Source organism: Myotis nattereri, assembly GCF_964212035.1.
Source record: "Myotis nattereri genome assembly, chromosome: 6".
Taxonomy (NCBI): Eukaryota; Metazoa; Chordata; class Mammalia; order Chiroptera; family Vespertilionidae; genus Myotis; species Myotis nattereri.
In genome coordinates this window covers 43,556,577-43,574,555 of record NC_138081.1, presented here as the reverse complement: position 1 = coordinate 43,574,555, position 17,979 = coordinate 43,556,577, and the positions used below count along the sequence as shown (strand labels likewise).

The window sequence follows — 17,979 nt, the reverse complement described above, 5'->3', positions numbered from 1 at the left end:
CATTAAGTTACCTGGAAGAGATCAATTAGAATGTGTCCCAACTTCCTCTCAGACTCACTCGTAACTCAGACATCTTTACTCTAACTGACCTATGTGTCACTTCCTATACATTAGAATACAAAATCCTTATTTTGGATATGCAACATAATGAAAATAATACAATCTCACATATTAGCATTATATAGCTGATAAATGTAAATGACACATATTATTTCATTTCCCATGTATTAATGTATCCATCAGTACCACAACTGAGGCCACTGAGGCCTCTTTAAATGAGTCTAGAACTTGGACCAGCAAAAAACTTAATCATCACCACCCATAACTGGTATCCTATACCAAGAAATAAACCCAGTATTTGATTTTGGGTTACTTGATTTTTCATTGTACTGATGCTTTTGTAAAGAACTTTCCTCTAAAAAGAATAGAACCTTTATTTTAAAAACATTAAAATCACTCTGAACGAACCTCTATTTTCTCTTATTCAGATACTAGCTGCAATCATTTTCATAGGGTTGCCCAACTTTACATTTGGTATAATAGGAATGGGGAGTGGACACAGGATAAGAGAAGTCACCTTGTCTTTATGAGTTAACTGCTGGCTTATCACATCCTCACAGATGCTGGAAGAAGGAACCAAGTTATGTAACTGGTAGAAGAGCTCCACACTCTTTTGGTGGTGCTGAGGGGTGCTATCTCCCAGCTGGTCCCATAGTGTGAAAGCTACGTGCTGTAGAAAAAGAGGTAAAAGTAACAGTATTATAAAACCATGAATGAAAATTCATTAACAAACTTCCTACTGGTACATACAAGTCTGATGGCCAGAACTCAAAGGTCTTTAATACTCATTATGACACTGGGATGAGATTTAAAAGTGTACCTTTCACCTACCTACTGTCATTCAGGCCCTTAGAACCTCTGATGATAGTCCTTTAATAGTATTTATTTTAAACATCAGACACGTAAGCACTTTCTGCAGAGCCAAAATAAATCCCCATTTCACTATTTTAATGACATTTAGTAAAGTGATGCTAGAATACATTATCCTTAAAAGGGCATAATTCCCACACTGAATACTTAATATTTACAGTGATATGTTGCAAAGTGAAATAGCCCAAATATCCAAACTACTTAAGGCATATAAAGTAGGTCATCTGTATTTCAGAGCTCCATGTATGTGTTAACACAGCACTTGCTCTATGACAGTGCTAAAAAAAAAAAAAAAAAAAAAAAAGTACAACCCCATCCGTGCCTCCAAAAAAGAAAAAGAAAAAAGAAAAAAAAAAAAGTACAATCATCAGGGTTTATCACCACAACCTTATAGAAATCAATGTTAATCCATCAGCAGGAACTATCTGGAAGGGCACAATGACTTGAAAGGAGATAAAGAAATGTTTAAATTTTTTTATGTATAAAAAAAAATCTGCTTAAGATGTAAAACAATGCAAATACTAGGTATACTTGATGTTCTTTCTATATAGAGAATATCATTTGTACTGTTGCAGAAATTAAAGACTACATTTTTCCTCAATGTCATCATACACCACAGATGATAAGCAAACATATACAGTCAGAAAAACTTTTCCTGGGAGTTTTGAAGAGCTAAGTTGTACAAAGCAAAGTGCCACAACCACTTCATCTGGAAATAAGTTTTACTCTATAGAGCTTTCCTTTTTCCTTTTTTATTTTAGCTGAAATTATTTCCTCCATGGATTTAGTGCTTTAATAATTGCCTTTTATTTACCTTAATATTCCCCCCATCCTTATCTTTTTTCTCCACACAGAAGTGGGAACAAGATGGGCAAAGCAGTACACATCAAGTGTATCTTTTTCTATATAGTATGATATTAAGGTGTTCAATTAAGCCTGATTATCATCTTTAAGGTCTTTGCCATGCAAACTAGGTCAAGTATCACCTTAGTCATGTATGTAGTTAGAATTTACCTTGAAAAATTCAGTCTTCTCAGCTATGTACTTCAGATTGCCCGGAGTGAGGGGCGGTCTAATAACCACAGCAACTCTTCCCTGGTTTGGACTTAAGGGTTGCACAGGTTCCACACTATTGATGTTTTCCCCAGTGACCATGACCACAGACTGAGTCAATCCCACCAGGTCCATGACTAGTGAGATAGCGACACTCTGCACACTGAAATCACTTGCTTGGTTGCACGCATTCATTAGAGTCTGGAGCCACAGTGGAGGCTGCACATGCTCACAGTCTGAAACAAAAGATGGAAGCCAACACATTTCATCACACTAAACCTTCATACATACTCCAGTTAATTTAAAATAACAAAGCTCCTCTACTTACTACCTTTAGGCCTTGATCTGTTAGCAAAACCAATGGCTTCTCAACTACACTAGAAAATACAGCAGTAACAAGACTGTCATAAACTTGTTTTCCATATGTACTTTTCTTATGGCAAGTCATACAATCTGTTTTCCTGTACTGAGATTGTGTATTAGTCAAACATTATATAGTAATCACTGAACTGTGTGTATATATAAAAATTTACATGAAGGTAAATACATATTCTAGTCATAATAAAGAAAACCAGTGAGAAAAACAACAGTGGATCTAAATATTAGATTCACTGTCCCAAAGAATGGACTTAATTTCCTTCTTAGTTTCTATTCACTTGCAAGAAAACTGTACTTCAAAATCATAACTTTTCCAACATAATCTCCCCATGACAGTATTTCATTTAAAGAAAATCTACAAATTAAAAAACACCTTAAAAAATTAACTGTCAAAACATACCTCAGTTTTAATATCTGAGTACTCCTGGGTTAAAAAGATAGCATGCCACAGAAAATTTTTGAATATGAATAAAACAAACTACCTTACCGGTCTCTGACTGTTCAGAATGTAACTCTGAGGTATGGTTCCCGTCTGCAATGTAAACTGGAAAACTTGAGCACTCCAGGAAGAGCTGGCAGGCAGCAAGGAAGGCAGAAAGGTATTCTTTGGAAGTTTTCTGTTTACTTATATTTCTGTCCTTTACATCTCCATGTGAATCCCTGTCCCACTTTGAAGTGTCTCCTTGCTCTCGGCTGAGATCCCCATGATGCTCTGTAGCCAAAGCTTGTGAGAAAGAGTTACTCTGAACAATGTAGAGGTTGATAAGTCTGGTGAGAAACTGCTGGACATACTCTAAGCAGCACTGCATTGCAGTCTTTTGGACTGTCTTCCCACCTCGGGTTGCTGTCCCCTGAGTGACTAGGGAGGCAGGCTGGATGATGGTTTCTTCAGATCCCACAGTGGAAGCCGTTTCTGTCTCAGAGGATGTGCTACCAATTGGGATGGCAGCTGGTCCCTGCCCCTCACTCAGTTCTCTGTCAATGTCATCAGTTCGATCTGCTTGATACTGTATAAACTCAGTGAATCCACTCTCTGATGACTGACTACTTGGTGGATTTTCTCCATCTTCAAACACTTCAGTAGGATTTTCAAGAGTAACTGATGATACCTGGTAGGGATGAAAAAGAACTGCTTAGTAGCTAAATGTATATATTAGGAATTAAAAATTAGAAATGACCATATTTGGAGAAAAGTCAATTTTAGATTCCTATTCACAACTTTATATAATCAGTTAAATCTTAAAATAGTTTCTACAATTGATTTATATGTCTATGATAATCAATAGGAAATATGGATATGGTTCTAATGAATATGTCAATTTAACTCATTCAGTAAATATTTATTTTAGACCATATGCATAGCATAAAGTTATGTTCATCAGGGCAAAATATGTGAATGTACAAATTTCTAAGATTCATATCCTTTTTTTCAAAAGACTAAGAATTTATTCAATCCAATTCATGAAAACACTTTCCTAATGCCTAAATAATGTAATTTTCCTAATGTCTAAACAATGTAAGGAAAAAGAATTAGAATTAAATCTAGTAGGTCATCTGTTTAGGACCGCATGAGTGTGAAATTTGTCTGAAAAGTATAAAGTACTATTTAAATGTTTGCTATTAACATTCTTACATTCTTTCACTGAACAGTTACTAGACCTACATTATGTGCCAGACACTGTATTGGGTACTAGGAATTAAAGGAATAGTTTATAATCTAGAGGACAAGATAGGAAACAATTAAAATATAAATTAAAAAATGAAGCAGCTACTGTAGTACAGCAGGAATGGGTAGACTGTTCCCCTCCCTATGATAAGACTAAGTACAAATCATTATGCATATTTTCTGGCCTAGTGCAAGTAAACAAGAGTCTCAGCATGAGTTCTTTGGGAAATTGTGCCAGAGCATCATTTGAATTTGAGTAAGATCTCTAAAGATAAGTACTCAATGCTCTGCTGCCACAAAGTGGGGCCTCACCCAATGTTCCTTGCTTCAGTGTATCATACCACCATTCATCAACCCAGGAAGGCAGAAACCTAGGGGGGATTCTTGGAACCTTGTCCACCTCTCCTCCACACTTCTTTTACATCCACTTCAGTATAGTGGTTAAGGGTGCTGGGCATTAGTCAGCTAAGGCTCTGCCACCTACTAGCTTGGGAAGTTCTTTAACTTCAAACCTTAGTCTCCTAATTTGTATAAATGGCATGACAATAATTCCTACATTTTACAGCTGCTATGAGGCTTAAGTAAGACAGGATATATAAAGTACCTGGCATAATACCTGGCACTTAATAGACATTCAATAAATGTTAGTAATTACTCATTACCCTTACCGATCCATTACTACTACTTACCTATACAAGGCTAATGCATCCATTTCTCTGTCTTAACTCCCCCACCTTAGCACGTTACCACCACCTCTCACCAGCACTACTGCAGGTCTCCCCACACCCATTTTTGTTTCTAGATCTAGATCCACACTCCACACTGCAGCCAGAGTAATTTTTCTCACACACAAATCTAATTATGTCACTTGCCTTTTTCCCTTGAGTGTGTTCCTAAGATAAAGAGTAAAAGCCTTAGTACAGTGCATAAGCTCTGTAAGACCTGGCTCCTGCCTACCTCAAGAGCTGGATCTCCCCTGCACTGTCGGCAATGAGCTCCTGTCTGCCAAAGCCTTTGCAAATGTTCTTTCTTCTAGCAAATGTTCTCTTCTTTCTTCCTCACTCATACCCTAAATTCCTTTGGGGTTTCACTCAATCCTTTCTCAAGAAAGCCTTCTTGACCCCCAATCTAGATTAGATCCATATTTCTACCACTCAGATTTTCCTTCATGCATCCATCACAACTGTAATTAAGTGTGTAATTATTTGTTTAGTGTCTGTCTCCTAGAAAGAAAGGGTAGAGAGGGCAGAGACTGTGCCTAGTTCAACCTCTGGATACCCAGCATTAGTGAATGAATGAAAACAGGCTACATTCTCTGTTTCAAAGATAAGAAAACTGAGGCTCAGGGAAGTTAAAAGATAAATAAATTAAAACAACAAAAACAACAACAAACTTGCCCCAGCCCCGTGGTCGGCAAACCGTGGCTTGCAAGCCACATGCAGCTCTTCGGCCCCTTGAGTGTGGCTCTTCCACAAAATACCGACTTCTGCGCATGGGCTACGAAGTTTCAATCGCACTGTATGTGTGCGCCCACACGTGGTGTTTTGTGGAAGAGCCACACTCAAGCGGCCAAAGAACCGCATGTGGCTCGCGAGCCGCGGTTTGCCGATCCGCAGTTTGCTGACCACTGCAGCCAGTTTGGCTCAGTGGATACAGCATCAGCCCACAGACTGAAGGGTCCTGGGATCCATTAGATTCTGGTCAAGAGCAGGTACCTTGGTTGCAGGCTTGATCCCCAACCCTGGTAGGTGTGAGTGTGTCTCTCTCACATCAATGTTTCTCTCTCTCTGTCTCTCCCCGTCCCTTTCACTCTCTCTAAAAATCACTGGAAAAATATCCTCAGGTGAGGATTAACAACAACAAAAATAACCCCCAAAAAACTTGCCCAAGGTTACAACAAATAAATTTATTAGTTAGAAGAGCTCAATTAGGTGATTCTAATCTTCATAGCTCTTATCACCATATCATATCACTTTATCTGTAACGGTATGAAATTTTCATATTATAATGCCAAAGTTAGAGATGGCTATCATAATGACTTTATCAATTTTTCCTCTGAAAGGTTAACAATCATCTAAAATCCTGTATTAATACACTTTTTTAAATGTATTATTTAAATGGTAGAATTGTCATTAGCTTTAGTGTAAAGTCATTTCTGTATTGATCTTTTTTAAAGGTCATAAAACAATGGATATTAAATTACTAGAATTCAAGCTACAAAATTCAATTAAACTTGCATACATTTATAATATTTAGTTGTATGGTCTATATTACATAACTAGACTTCAGATTATTTTATAATAAAATTTTTCTGAAAATAGAAAGAAATAACATGTTTTGGACATTTGGGTATAGAGATCCAATACACTGATTTTTTTTTTTTTTTAATGTACTAAGAGCATAGGGACTTATAATTTTTTAAAAAATATATTTTATTGATTTTTTACAGAGAGGAAGGGAGAGGGATAGAGAGTTAGAAACATCAATGAGAGAGAAACATCAAGAGTAAGACAGGATATATAAAGCGGTCTGCCGAATACCTCCTACTGGGGATGTGCCCGCAACCAAGGTGCATGCCCTTGACCAGAATTGAACCTGGGAACTGTCAGTTCGCAGGCCGATGCTCTATCCACTGAGCCAAAGTGGTTAGGGCGAGACTCATAATTTTTTAAAGAACCATTCCTTCACTTACATTTTAAAAAATTACAGAAAATACCCTCAGCTTTCAAATATGATCAGTATTCAGGCATCTCAGTGAAGATACCACCATTGTACTTCAGTAAAAAATAGGAAAGAAGATATAAGCCCTGGGAACATAGCAGAAACCAGAGACAGAGGTGGTGGTGGGGAGCAATAGGAAGGAAGTAGGGGAGAGAGAGACAGAGACAGAGAGAGGAGCGTATGTTAAGGTTAATGAACCATTATGTATTTTTAAAAGTATATTATTTAATTGTATTTCATTACTAAAAATCAATGTTCCCAATACCTTACCTTTAATCATCAATAAGTGCCTCCAGATGTTTTCTATATTCCTTTCCCTACTCTCACTAATCTCATTTATATAAATAGCAAAACTTCAAAAGCAGTTAATACTTATTCTAGTTTTATTTCTAAGATCCAAGAGGCATACATTAAGGAAAAACAACAAACAAAATGAATTTCCCAACAATAGAATCGTAACAGAATGTCACATATAAATAAGCAGTAGGAAGGAAAGTCAGAGACCGGTTTTAGTTTATGTAGGATAATCCTGGATATATTTAAATTGATTGAGGGTCAGTAATGATCATTTCATATATGAAGATCGATATATTTAGAAGGACCAAGAAAAGTTTTAGGATTATTAGTTGGTGATAAAAATTGTATGAAATCGTCCTGATAATATATTTTTCCTGGCAGAACAATAAAAAAGCAAATAAAAAAAACACACAAAAAACCAAGGTCAACTCCACAAATCCTGGATTTAGGTAACAAACCTTGTATGCCAGAAATTTTAAAATCTTTATTGTAAGATAGTGCCACTGTAACTATATAATTTCATTAATATTTTTGTTAATTTTTGCTAAAAATATTTTAATATTATAAACTTGAAAGCTGTTGAATTCCTGATGTTGCCACCGATGTTTTGCAGGAGTTTAAGGATGTTACTAGTGCTAGACTAAAATCATTATAATTCTATTCAATGTCACAGAGTACGCATTATGAATCTAGAAGAGATTCTGTATTTCAAGAAGAGCATGTAAAAAACCTACTGTACACATATGGAAGGACCAGTGAAGTTTAGATTATAAACATGTGGCTACTGAGCACTTGTAATGTAGCTGATCTGACAGAGGTACTAAATTTTCTTATTTCAAGTGTTTTTGAAAAAAATTTAGAATTTGAACAAAGATGTGCTAAAGTGCAAAATACACACTGAAATTTTGAAAACAGTACAAAAAAGAATGTAAAATATCTAACTTTTTATATTACATCAATTTTATGATTACATGTTGAAATCATAATAAATTATCTAGAAAGGCCTAAATAAAATATAATTAAAATTATTTTTTCCTGTTTCTTTTTACTATTTAAAAGTGACTACCAGAGCCCTAGTTAGTTTGGTTCAGAGGTTAGAGCACTGGCATCGGCCCATAGACCAAAGTGTCTCAGGTTTGATTCCCAGTCAAGGGTATGTACCTTGCTTGCAGGTTCAATCCCTGGCCCAGGTCAGGGATCATGGGGGAAGCAACCAAGCAATGTGTCTCTCTTACACCAATGTTTCTTTCTCTTTCTCTTTCCCCCTCCTCTCTTCCTTCCACTCTCTAAGAAAAAAATGAATGAAAAAAATGAATGGAAAAAGTGAGGATGAAAAAAATAAATAAAAGTGGCTACCAGAAATTTTAAAATTACATATGTTGCTGGCATTATATTTCTATTGGAAAGTGTTGATATAAACAGTTAAATTGCACTAGAGCCAAAGCCTACATAATGGTCTACTGCCACACATTTGGATCTATGCAAGATTCACTAAATCATTTGTTATATGACTTTACTCAGATATTATTCTGCTTTGAAGAAATAAACAGTTGACCCTTGAACAACATAGGGAGAGGGGAGATGTCAACCCCCTGCCCCCTTAAACAGTTGAAATACATGTATAATTTTTGCCTCCCCCCAAAACTTAACTACTAATAGCCCAGTATTGACAGGAAACCTTACAGATAACAGAAACAAGTCTATTAGCACATAGTTTGTATGTTATATGTATTATATACTATGTTCTTACAATAAACTAAAGAAAATGTTAAGAAACCATAAGAAAAATACATATACAGTATTATACTGTATTTTTAAAAAATATATTTTTATTGATTTCAGAGAGTAAAGGAGAGACAGAGACAGACAGAAACATCAATGAGAGAGAATCACTGATCGGCCACTTCCTGCACGCCCCACACTGGGACCGGCCTACACCTGGGCACACACAGGGAACCGAACATGACCTCCTGGTTCATAGGTAGAAGCTCAATCACTGAGCCACGCTGGCTGGGCTATACTGTATTTTTGGATAGTGTAAGTTTGCACCATCTGTCAATACCTATATCAAAATTATCACATATAACACAACACATTGTAGATCTTACATATATTAATAACACTGGACATCAAAAATGGAAAGATAATGTGAAGAAGAAATTCATAATTATCCACTGGTATAACAGTTCATACATTGACCACAAAGCAGCATCAATACCACTGCTTTATGGTAGCTTAAAGTCATCAATATGATTGCTTCATGGTAGCCTAGCCTATATACTAATGAATAAATCACTATAAAATTTTATGGCATACAGTATTACAGTCATATTCATAATACAGAAATGGAAATATTGTTACATTTTAAAAAATAAAACCACTTACCTCTGATGATTGGCTGATAACCAGTTTCTTCAATTACAGGAAAGGAGCATAATGTAAGTAATGTAATTGTTTGAAAGCAAACTTATAAAACAGTAAGAGAATATATTAATTTTATTAAATATTATTCACCTATGCCTATGCAAGGATAAGCTATCCACTTTCATACAAGTCATCCACACAAGGTTATCATACAGTTGTCGTGCAGTTATTAAATTTTCACATGAAGACACATACACAATAGATAAGTTTATAAACTTCATGACATGATGATTAGTTACTATTCATTAATTGGACATGGAACATCATAAATGTCTTCATCCTCATCTTCACATTGAGTAGGCTTAGGAGGAGGAAGAAGAGAGGTTGGTCTTGCTGTTTCAGGTGCAAAAGAGGTGGAACGGGTGTAAGGAATGGAAGGGGAGGCAGGGAGGTTGGTAAAACTTTACAGAAATACATTGCAATTCCTGACCTTTTCCTTTTCATTTCTCTAAAAATGTTTCCATACAGTACCAATCCTTTCATCGTGTGCTTTATTTAGTTTTAAGCACCTGTATCATAGAAGGGCCTGTATCATAAAAGAAGTCAAGCGTAGTCTTAAATAAGTAAAACCCTTGTGCCAAACTGTCTAATGTCAATTTGTTTTCTGGCACTGCTTCTTCTACCTCCTTCTCCTTGTCTGGCATTGCTAGTCCAGAGCACTCAACTCCATCAAGTTATCTTCCATCAATTCCTCTGGTGTGGTGTCTATTTATTCTTGAATTTCTCCCAAGATTCACATGTTGAAGCCCTTCACCCTCCTTTTTTTTGCCATATTCACAATATATTTCATGATTTCCTTGATTGACTCTGTCTTAAATCCTGTGAAGTCACTCACATCAGGGAACAGTTTTCTCCAGCAGAAATTTACAGTTTCAGGCTTGATGGCTTTCACAGCTTTTTACATAACAATGATGGCATCTTCAATGGTGTAATCCTTCCTGACATTCATGATGTTCTGTCAAGGTTCTCTTCTCTTCCATAGCACTGACAATCCTTCCCATAGAGTACCCTTTGTAATGGCCTTAAAGGCCCTCATGACCTCCTGACCTAGAGGCTGAATTGGAGACATTGTGTGTGAGGGCAGTAGACACTTCCAGGCTTTTGATATTGAATGGATGGGGCTCTGTGTGGTCAGAGGCATTGTCCAATGTCAAATAAACTTTAAAAGGTAGTCCCTTACTGGCAAGGTAAGGGACAAAGCAGCGATGGAACCAATGCAGAGGAAGGGTTCTCGTTGTTCAAGTCTTCTCATTATACAGTGAAAAGACCGGCAGCTAGTGTTTATCTTCCTCCTTAAAGGCTCAGGGTTCAGCAAGCTTTATAGACAAAGGCAGTCCTGATCATAAACCTGACTGTATTTGCACAAGAGTAATGTTAGCCTATCCCTTCCTGTTTTAATACCTGGTGCTCACATCTCTTCCTCAGTAATAAATGTCCTTTGGGGGTGTATATCCCCAGAATATGGCATTTTTGTCTGCATTAAAAACCTGTCAGGCAGGTATTCTTTCTCCTCCATGATTTTCTTAATAGTGTCTAGGATCTCATCTGCTGCCTCTTGGTTGGCCGAAACTGCTTCTGCTATTATCTTGACATTTTTTTAAACCAAACCTCTTTCTAAAATTATTCTCCAGCTTCATGGAAGGACCTCAAGAGTATTATGCTAAGCAAAATAAGCCAGTCAGAGAAAGATAAGTATCACATGCTCTCACTTATATGTCACATCTAATCAACAAAATAGATCCAGAGACACAGAAGCATGGAACAGACTGTTGAATCTCAGAGGGAAGGCAAGGATAGATGGGTGGGCGGGAAAAGATCAACCAAAGAACTTGTATGCATATATTCGTAATCTATGGACACAGACTGTAGGGTGGTAAAGGCCTGGGGCAGGGAGGTGGGCTAGAAGAGGTCAATGAAGTAAAAAGGGGACATATGTAATATTTTCAATAATGAAGATTTAAAATAAATAAATAAATAAAATAATTCTCCAGCTTTAGAGCCTTCACCTTCCTTTCACTTTAATTTGTCACATAATGACTTCACTTTTTCTTGATTCATATTAGATTCCAGAGGTATGCCTTTCTTATAGCAATCTTGCACCCACATAAAAGCTGCATTTTCAACAAGAGATATGATATTTGCAGGGTTTTTGCTTCTGCTGGCACAGGTATAGTGGCTGCTTCACAAATTTCTTTTTTTTTTTTTTAAACAATGGTCATAATGCTGGATTCATTTATCTTAAAATGGCGGCAAACACAGCTGCAGATCTCAATCTACGAAACGTACCACGCAAGTCAATTTTGTCTTGTAATGTCATGACTTTTCTCTGCTTCTTGGGAGTACTTCCAGTATCACCAGTGGCATTTTCTATGAGTCTCATGGTGTTATTCAAGGCTTATGGCATTGCACTACATATGATAAAAGATACGCAAGAACTATGAGAGATCACTTTTTTACTTCAATATGCAATTTACGGTAGACAAGCTGCTTACACAGAGATATTAGACGATTAGTGTCACACGTTTAAGTGGATACTCGCAACACTTGTGCTCACTGCAAGAGCAACAGGATGTGGCTATGAAACTATTACAGTAATACAGTATGTACTAGAATTAATTTTATCACTTATGTTTATTTTTGTGTTTTTTTAATTCTCACCTGAGGATATTTTTTTCCATTGATTTCTAGAGAGAGTGGAAGGGAGTGAGGAGGGGGAGGGAGGGAGAGAGAGGGAGAGAAGATGAAGACAGAGAGAGAGAGAGAGAGAGAGAGAGAGAGAGAGAGAGATTGACATGAGAGACACATCTATTGGCTGCCTCCTGTACAGACCGGCAACTGGGGATGGAACACACAACCTGGGTATGTTTCCTGACCAGGAATCAAACATGCCACCTTTGGTGTATGGGACGATGCTCCAACAAACTGAGCCACGCTGACCAGGCCATTTGAGAATAAGTACTGATAAATTTTAAACTTTTAATAATAGACGTATATATTTTATGCTAGTAAATGATAAAATAGATTATTATCTACATATATTTCATGCATTCATAATATATCTAACTTTTGCCTAATTTTGTCATTTCTAAGCTACAGGTTCATCTATGAGTTTTTTCAAATTGTTGCAAATCTCCCAAAATTTTATATTTATTGAAAAAAATCTGTGTATAAAGTGGGCCTACATAGTTCAAACCCATGTTATTTAAGGGTCAACTGTAACTGGTCTAATAACATAATTAACAGCTAATATTACCTTTTTGTCTTCCCATTCTTTCACTGAGTTGTTCTGCCCACTTGGAAACTGCAAAACACCTCCAGTGCTGGCAGCTAACAGTGGAGGCTGAACTTTGCTAAGGATCTTTGAGCAGAGCCTGAGTGAATCTGTGAGTTCAGACAAGTGCAATGTCTGGAGATGGCTTGTCAGGGCAGAAACCATCCTGAGCAGCAACTGGGGCAAGTGTTCTGTCTGGATTTCAATATAAGTCTCCTGAAAATAAAAGTGAAGTGACAAAAGTTTAAATATGCAATCCAAAAGTTATATTATTTCACTGATTTTTAATCTATATAAAAAAGGAAATAATTTTTACTCATCTGTCATATTTTATATGTATCATGCTCTTAATTAACATTGTATAATCATTTTATTATTAGTGATATAAAATTTATATTCCCAAATTCTCAATTTAAGTATTTCAAAGATATATAATAAAACAATCCCCATTTTATTTGCTACATTACTGACGTTATAACAAAAGCGAATACAATACAAACAGGCTGAATGGCATACCTGACACAACACCCTCATACTTCTAGTAGGCTTCAAAATGAGAAAGCAAAGAATTTAGGAGAGAAAAAGGGAAAAGATTCCCAAAAGTTATCATTTAGTAGAAAGAATCATTAATAAATATAAATACATCATCAGATTATTTTACACTAAACATTTAAAATTTCAATAACATGCAATTATGAAGTATAATCCATGTATTATATAAGACTTGTACATGTATTATGTATATGTGTTACAGGACAAAACACTTGGAAAATTTTACGGAAAAAAAAGGCTAAGCCACAAGGGAAAAAATATTTAATATTAAAGATAAAGTTTATTTGAAGATAAGGTTTGTCTTCAACATGAAATATCTAAACTATATTAGATTTCCTCAATATTTTTTTGCCAAGGTCATCTTACCAAAGAAACTATATCCAACAAAAAATCTACCAGGAGGCAGAAATTGGTCAGCTGTAACTCAGATGACTCACTATCTCCAGGCCCAGTCTGAAGTCTGGCATGCATTGTCCTCCTAAAGGCACAAAATTCACTTTATCAAGTATACTATCAAGTAAAATGAACATGTGACAACATCATTGGTTATTTTTAATGAGGGTCAATTCAGCAGTGGGGCACACACAGTAACATTCTTATGATGAAGTATATTCCCTTTTCCCCAGGACACCACTGTACCTCTATGTGGAAAATTCCCAGGGAAGACTCCTAGGTTTAACCTCTCCCTATTACTCCCATCCTGTATTCCCAAGTGTTCTGGATGGATTTCACTTTTGGGGACTTATTTCCTATTGCTCCCAAAACAGATTATCATCTCCTAGTTAAAAAGGATTATTTGTTGCGTTATTTCTAATTTCAGGGCCTTTGCTGATACACACTTGTCCACCTGGACTTTCACCCTCCCTCAACCTCATTCTCTCATATAAGAATGTATCTGTCCTTCAAGATTTAAGATCAAATGTTACCTCCTCCAGGAAGCCTCTTCTGATCCAAGCAGTAGAGATCATTACTCCAACATTCACATCAAATCATATTAATCCTATATGACCATCTACTGCCCTACACTCTGAAGACACAAGTTAAGAAGAATATGGTACAGCCCTAACCAGCAAGAAATACAAACATATAGATAAGTAAATGTAATAATGTGACAGCATAGGAAAAGCTGATTCTGATGAGAGACTTGAAGGAGTCATGGAAAAGTGGGTGATCTCTATATAGGACAATACCAGATGGGCAAAGACAAAACATATGTTTTAAGAAATAGCATGACTGCAGCATGAAAGTAATGTATGTGCAGGGACTAGTCCAGGTTACCTAAAAAAGGATGGCTGTGTATGTTTGTAAATGAGAAATGAAGGCCAGGTGGCAAAAAGACACTCATAGTTCCTTGGCATTCCTATTTTAATCTCTCTACGAAGGCATTTGTAAGTTTTAATTTAATACTAGGAATATGTATGTGCATGTCTTATTTGTTCTTACTACAAAGTCTTTAAAAACAGGGACTAGATATGCCTAGCATAATGCTTTTCAACTGGGTACTCAGTATCTGAATCAGTAAATGTACAATTAATTTATCACATCAGCATTTATAGTTTCAAAAGACTTCTAATCCCAAATTCATACAGGCTTACTTTGTGACTATATGCTCCTGAGGCTTGAGAGGTTAATCTGGTTCTGAGAGAATTTGAACTACATTTCAGACAGAGACTCTACTTGGGTTCACTAGTGTCCTTGGGTTTTCAGAGCATTTTTTAAACTTTATGTCCTAGGGGGTGAAGGGCTTTTATTACTCAACTAGAGGCCCGGTGCGGTGGAGTCCCTCGGCCTGGCTGGCAACTGGGGCCAATCGGGGCTGATAGCCAGCGGGAGGGAACGCGGGAGGTTGGCAGGCCATGGGAGGTTGGCTGTGGGAGCACACTGAGCACCAGGGGGCAGCTCCTGGTTGAGCGTCTGCCCCCTGGTGGTCAGTGCACATCAAAGCGACCAGTCGACCGGTCGTTCAGTCTTTTAGGCTTTTATATATATAGATAGTGACAATATAGCTGGTTCTATGGCTTTAAAAACACAAATAAGACACTAAGGAATTTTCTGTTCTTCAAAGTGGGAATAATTTTGGGAATGTGTTCTAAGGCAGCAACCACAAATATGCTATTTTCTCTACAACAAAAACCAAACTGGATTAGTATAGATTGCAGAGGAAAAATTTTTCATGTATACTGGTGACTGAATAACTTACCTCTGAACTATCCAATTCTAAGATTATATGATCAATAATTCTATATTCTAGAATAACAAGGTACAGCCAGGTTATGGCTATTAAATGTATATAACAGTTGTAAATAGTAGTGGTAAATGTACAAAAAAATCTTTCCATTAGATTGAAGAACTTAAAAAACAAACAAAGAAAAGGCTGGCTTTGAATGCTATTAAATTAAAATGAAAGAAACAGTTTAACATACCTACAACATTCTTCAAACCAACGTGCCACATAATCCCACATATAATAAGGTTCAAAGGAATTAAAGAGAAGGTTGGCAGTTTTAATCAGCTCTGCTGTTTTCTTATTTTCCCTTAATTTACTAAAAGAGGAAAAGAAAACATAATAAATATTAACATTTATTTTTGCAAATTTAAATTTTAGTACAATGTTGTTAGGGTGTATATATTCCTAGGCAGTTGTTAAAACACTTGCATGTAAGAAAATTGGAATATATGATTTTTATCTACTGCCATTCTCTTATTACATTCTAAGTAATTATTTTTCCAAATCTGAGTTTTCGTAACTCAACTGTATGATCGAAGATAAAAAATTAGACTTGCATAAGAAAAAACAACTGCCCTTCCAGTAAAAGAACAGGAAATTTTTTTGAACTATTTTGAGTATCTGACTCTTAATTTGGCATTAAATTACCTTGTTTCACTTGGCATATATAAATTTAGTTATTTGATTTTGACAGTCTTGATTCTGAAGTAACTTTGTCTGCTTTCCTGTAAGATTTACTTAAGAAACGTTAAGTTTATTTGTTGAATTTCAATCTAGTATTCTTAGCTTGAAAAACAAAACAGCAAAAAAACCATAGCCATTATTACTAAAGTCCTATCAGGAAAAATAACTTTGTTATTGCAAGTGGGAATCCTTTAGCTTATTAATTATCCACTTACCTATCTCCTGCCACCCTCCTTACAATAAAAATAATCATTTTTATATATAGTGAGGTATTGCCAATGCATTTAGCAAGTTGCAAGACATATCCCCACATTAAAGACTAATTAAATACTCTACAAGACAATATAAATTATCAGACAGAGTACAGAATAAAACAGTGTAACTGTTTAGTCAATATTAACTTCTCAAACAAAAATTACAGGATATTATATTTACTAAAAATCAAAAACTGCCTATTATGTTTTAATATATAAAAGTAAAAAAGTAAAATTTTGTCAACATGTACTGATCACTGACTTAAAGAGGAGGACATGCTAATTTTATATGAGTTATCCTAGGCATTAAAAATGCGTTTAGCCCTGGGGCTCCTGCAGGAGGCAACCAATCAATATATCTCTCACATCAGTGTGTGTTTTTCTCTCTCTCTCTTCTACTCCCCTCTCCCTTCCTTTCACTCTCTCTAAAAATCAATGGAAAAAATATCCTCAGGTGAGGATTAAAACAACAACAAAAGCGTTTATATATACCTGAAAAAGAAATAACCCTAACATAAAAAAAAAGTTCTTTAAAGAACATTTGGTACCCTTTGATTCACTTAATTCTGTGTTCAAGTCATAAGTCATGTCATGCTTAATTTTTTGGTAATCTACCTGCTTAATTGAGCATGATCCTTGCTGAAGGGTGGTTCCATCTGAAGATCCAATTCTGCTTTGCACTGAGAATACAATGTTCTAAATACTTCAATTAGGACATCTTCTAGAATTACAGGCCCTAAAATGAATATACATATTAAAGACAAAATTAATTAGCATTGGCAAATCATGATTATCTAAAAACTGGCTGAAGTAAAGAATGCTTTAAAAAAAAGTATTTTTTAAAATGAATTTATTGGAGTGACAGTGGTTAATAAAAGTATATAGATTTCTAGTATACAATTCTACAATTGTAATATACAAATCTAGTATACAATTCACCTGTATATGCATTGTATTGTGTTGTTTACCACCCCAAGTCAAGTCTCCTTCCATCACCATTTATCCTACCTTTACTCTCTCCTACACTCCCTTTCCTTTCTCTCTAGCAATCACCATACTGTTGTCTGTGTCCGAATCTTTTATTTTTCCCTTTGCTTAATCCCTTCATCCCTTCTCACCCAGCTCCCAACTCCCTCTGCCCTGACAGCTGTCAGTCTTAAAACAAGTATTTTTTTTTTACAATAGTTTCTTTTTTCCCCTAGAAGCTAAACTAAACTTTACATTTTGATAACCTAACAGTAAAATAGTAAATAACTGAGCAAATGTTTATTTAACTTTAGGCTGACATAACAGAATCAGGGAAATTGGTTTTGCCAACTAATAGTTGTTACTTTGGAAAATTTAACTTCTTTGAGCTTTAGTTTCCTCATCTAGAATGAGGATAATAATACCAAGCTTACATAAAGGTTGTTAGGGTCATGAACAATATTTGTAAGGTGGGTGGCATAATTCCCAGGATATAATGACTATTCAGTAAATGATAGCAATATTACTACCATCTTGAATTTACGTAATATAAGAA

The 17,979-nt window shown here is 35.8% G+C and overlaps 1 protein-coding gene across 6 annotated transcripts in view; it reads right to left on the bottom strand.

Annotated features, from left to right (window-relative positions):
* The window catches only part of DOP1A (DOP1 leucine zipper like protein A), a gene marked incomplete at its 5' end in the record, with an annotated part of 84,688 nt that overhangs the window by 38,398 nt on the left and 28,311 nt on the right, over positions 1–17,979 (bottom strand). For 4 of the 6 annotated variants that reach the window (XM_081094396.1, XM_081094399.1, XM_081094397.1 and 1 more), the window contains 8 exons: positions 578–730; positions 1,945–2,219; positions 2,849–3,470; positions 12,723–12,956; positions 13,257–13,286; positions 13,659–13,770; positions 15,716–15,835; positions 17,073–17,193. In XM_081094396.1, the coding sequence (XP_080950522.1) occupies positions 578–730; positions 1,945–2,219; positions 2,849–3,470; positions 12,723–12,956; positions 13,257–13,286; positions 13,659–13,770; positions 15,716–15,835; positions 17,073–17,193 (1,667 nt within the window). The remainder of the gene's footprint in view (positions 1–577; positions 731–1,944; positions 2,220–2,848; positions 3,471–12,722; positions 12,957–13,256; positions 13,287–13,658; positions 13,771–15,715; positions 15,836–17,072; positions 17,194–17,979) is intronic. The other 2 variants (XM_081094398.1, XM_081094401.1) reach the window with 1 other exon arrangement.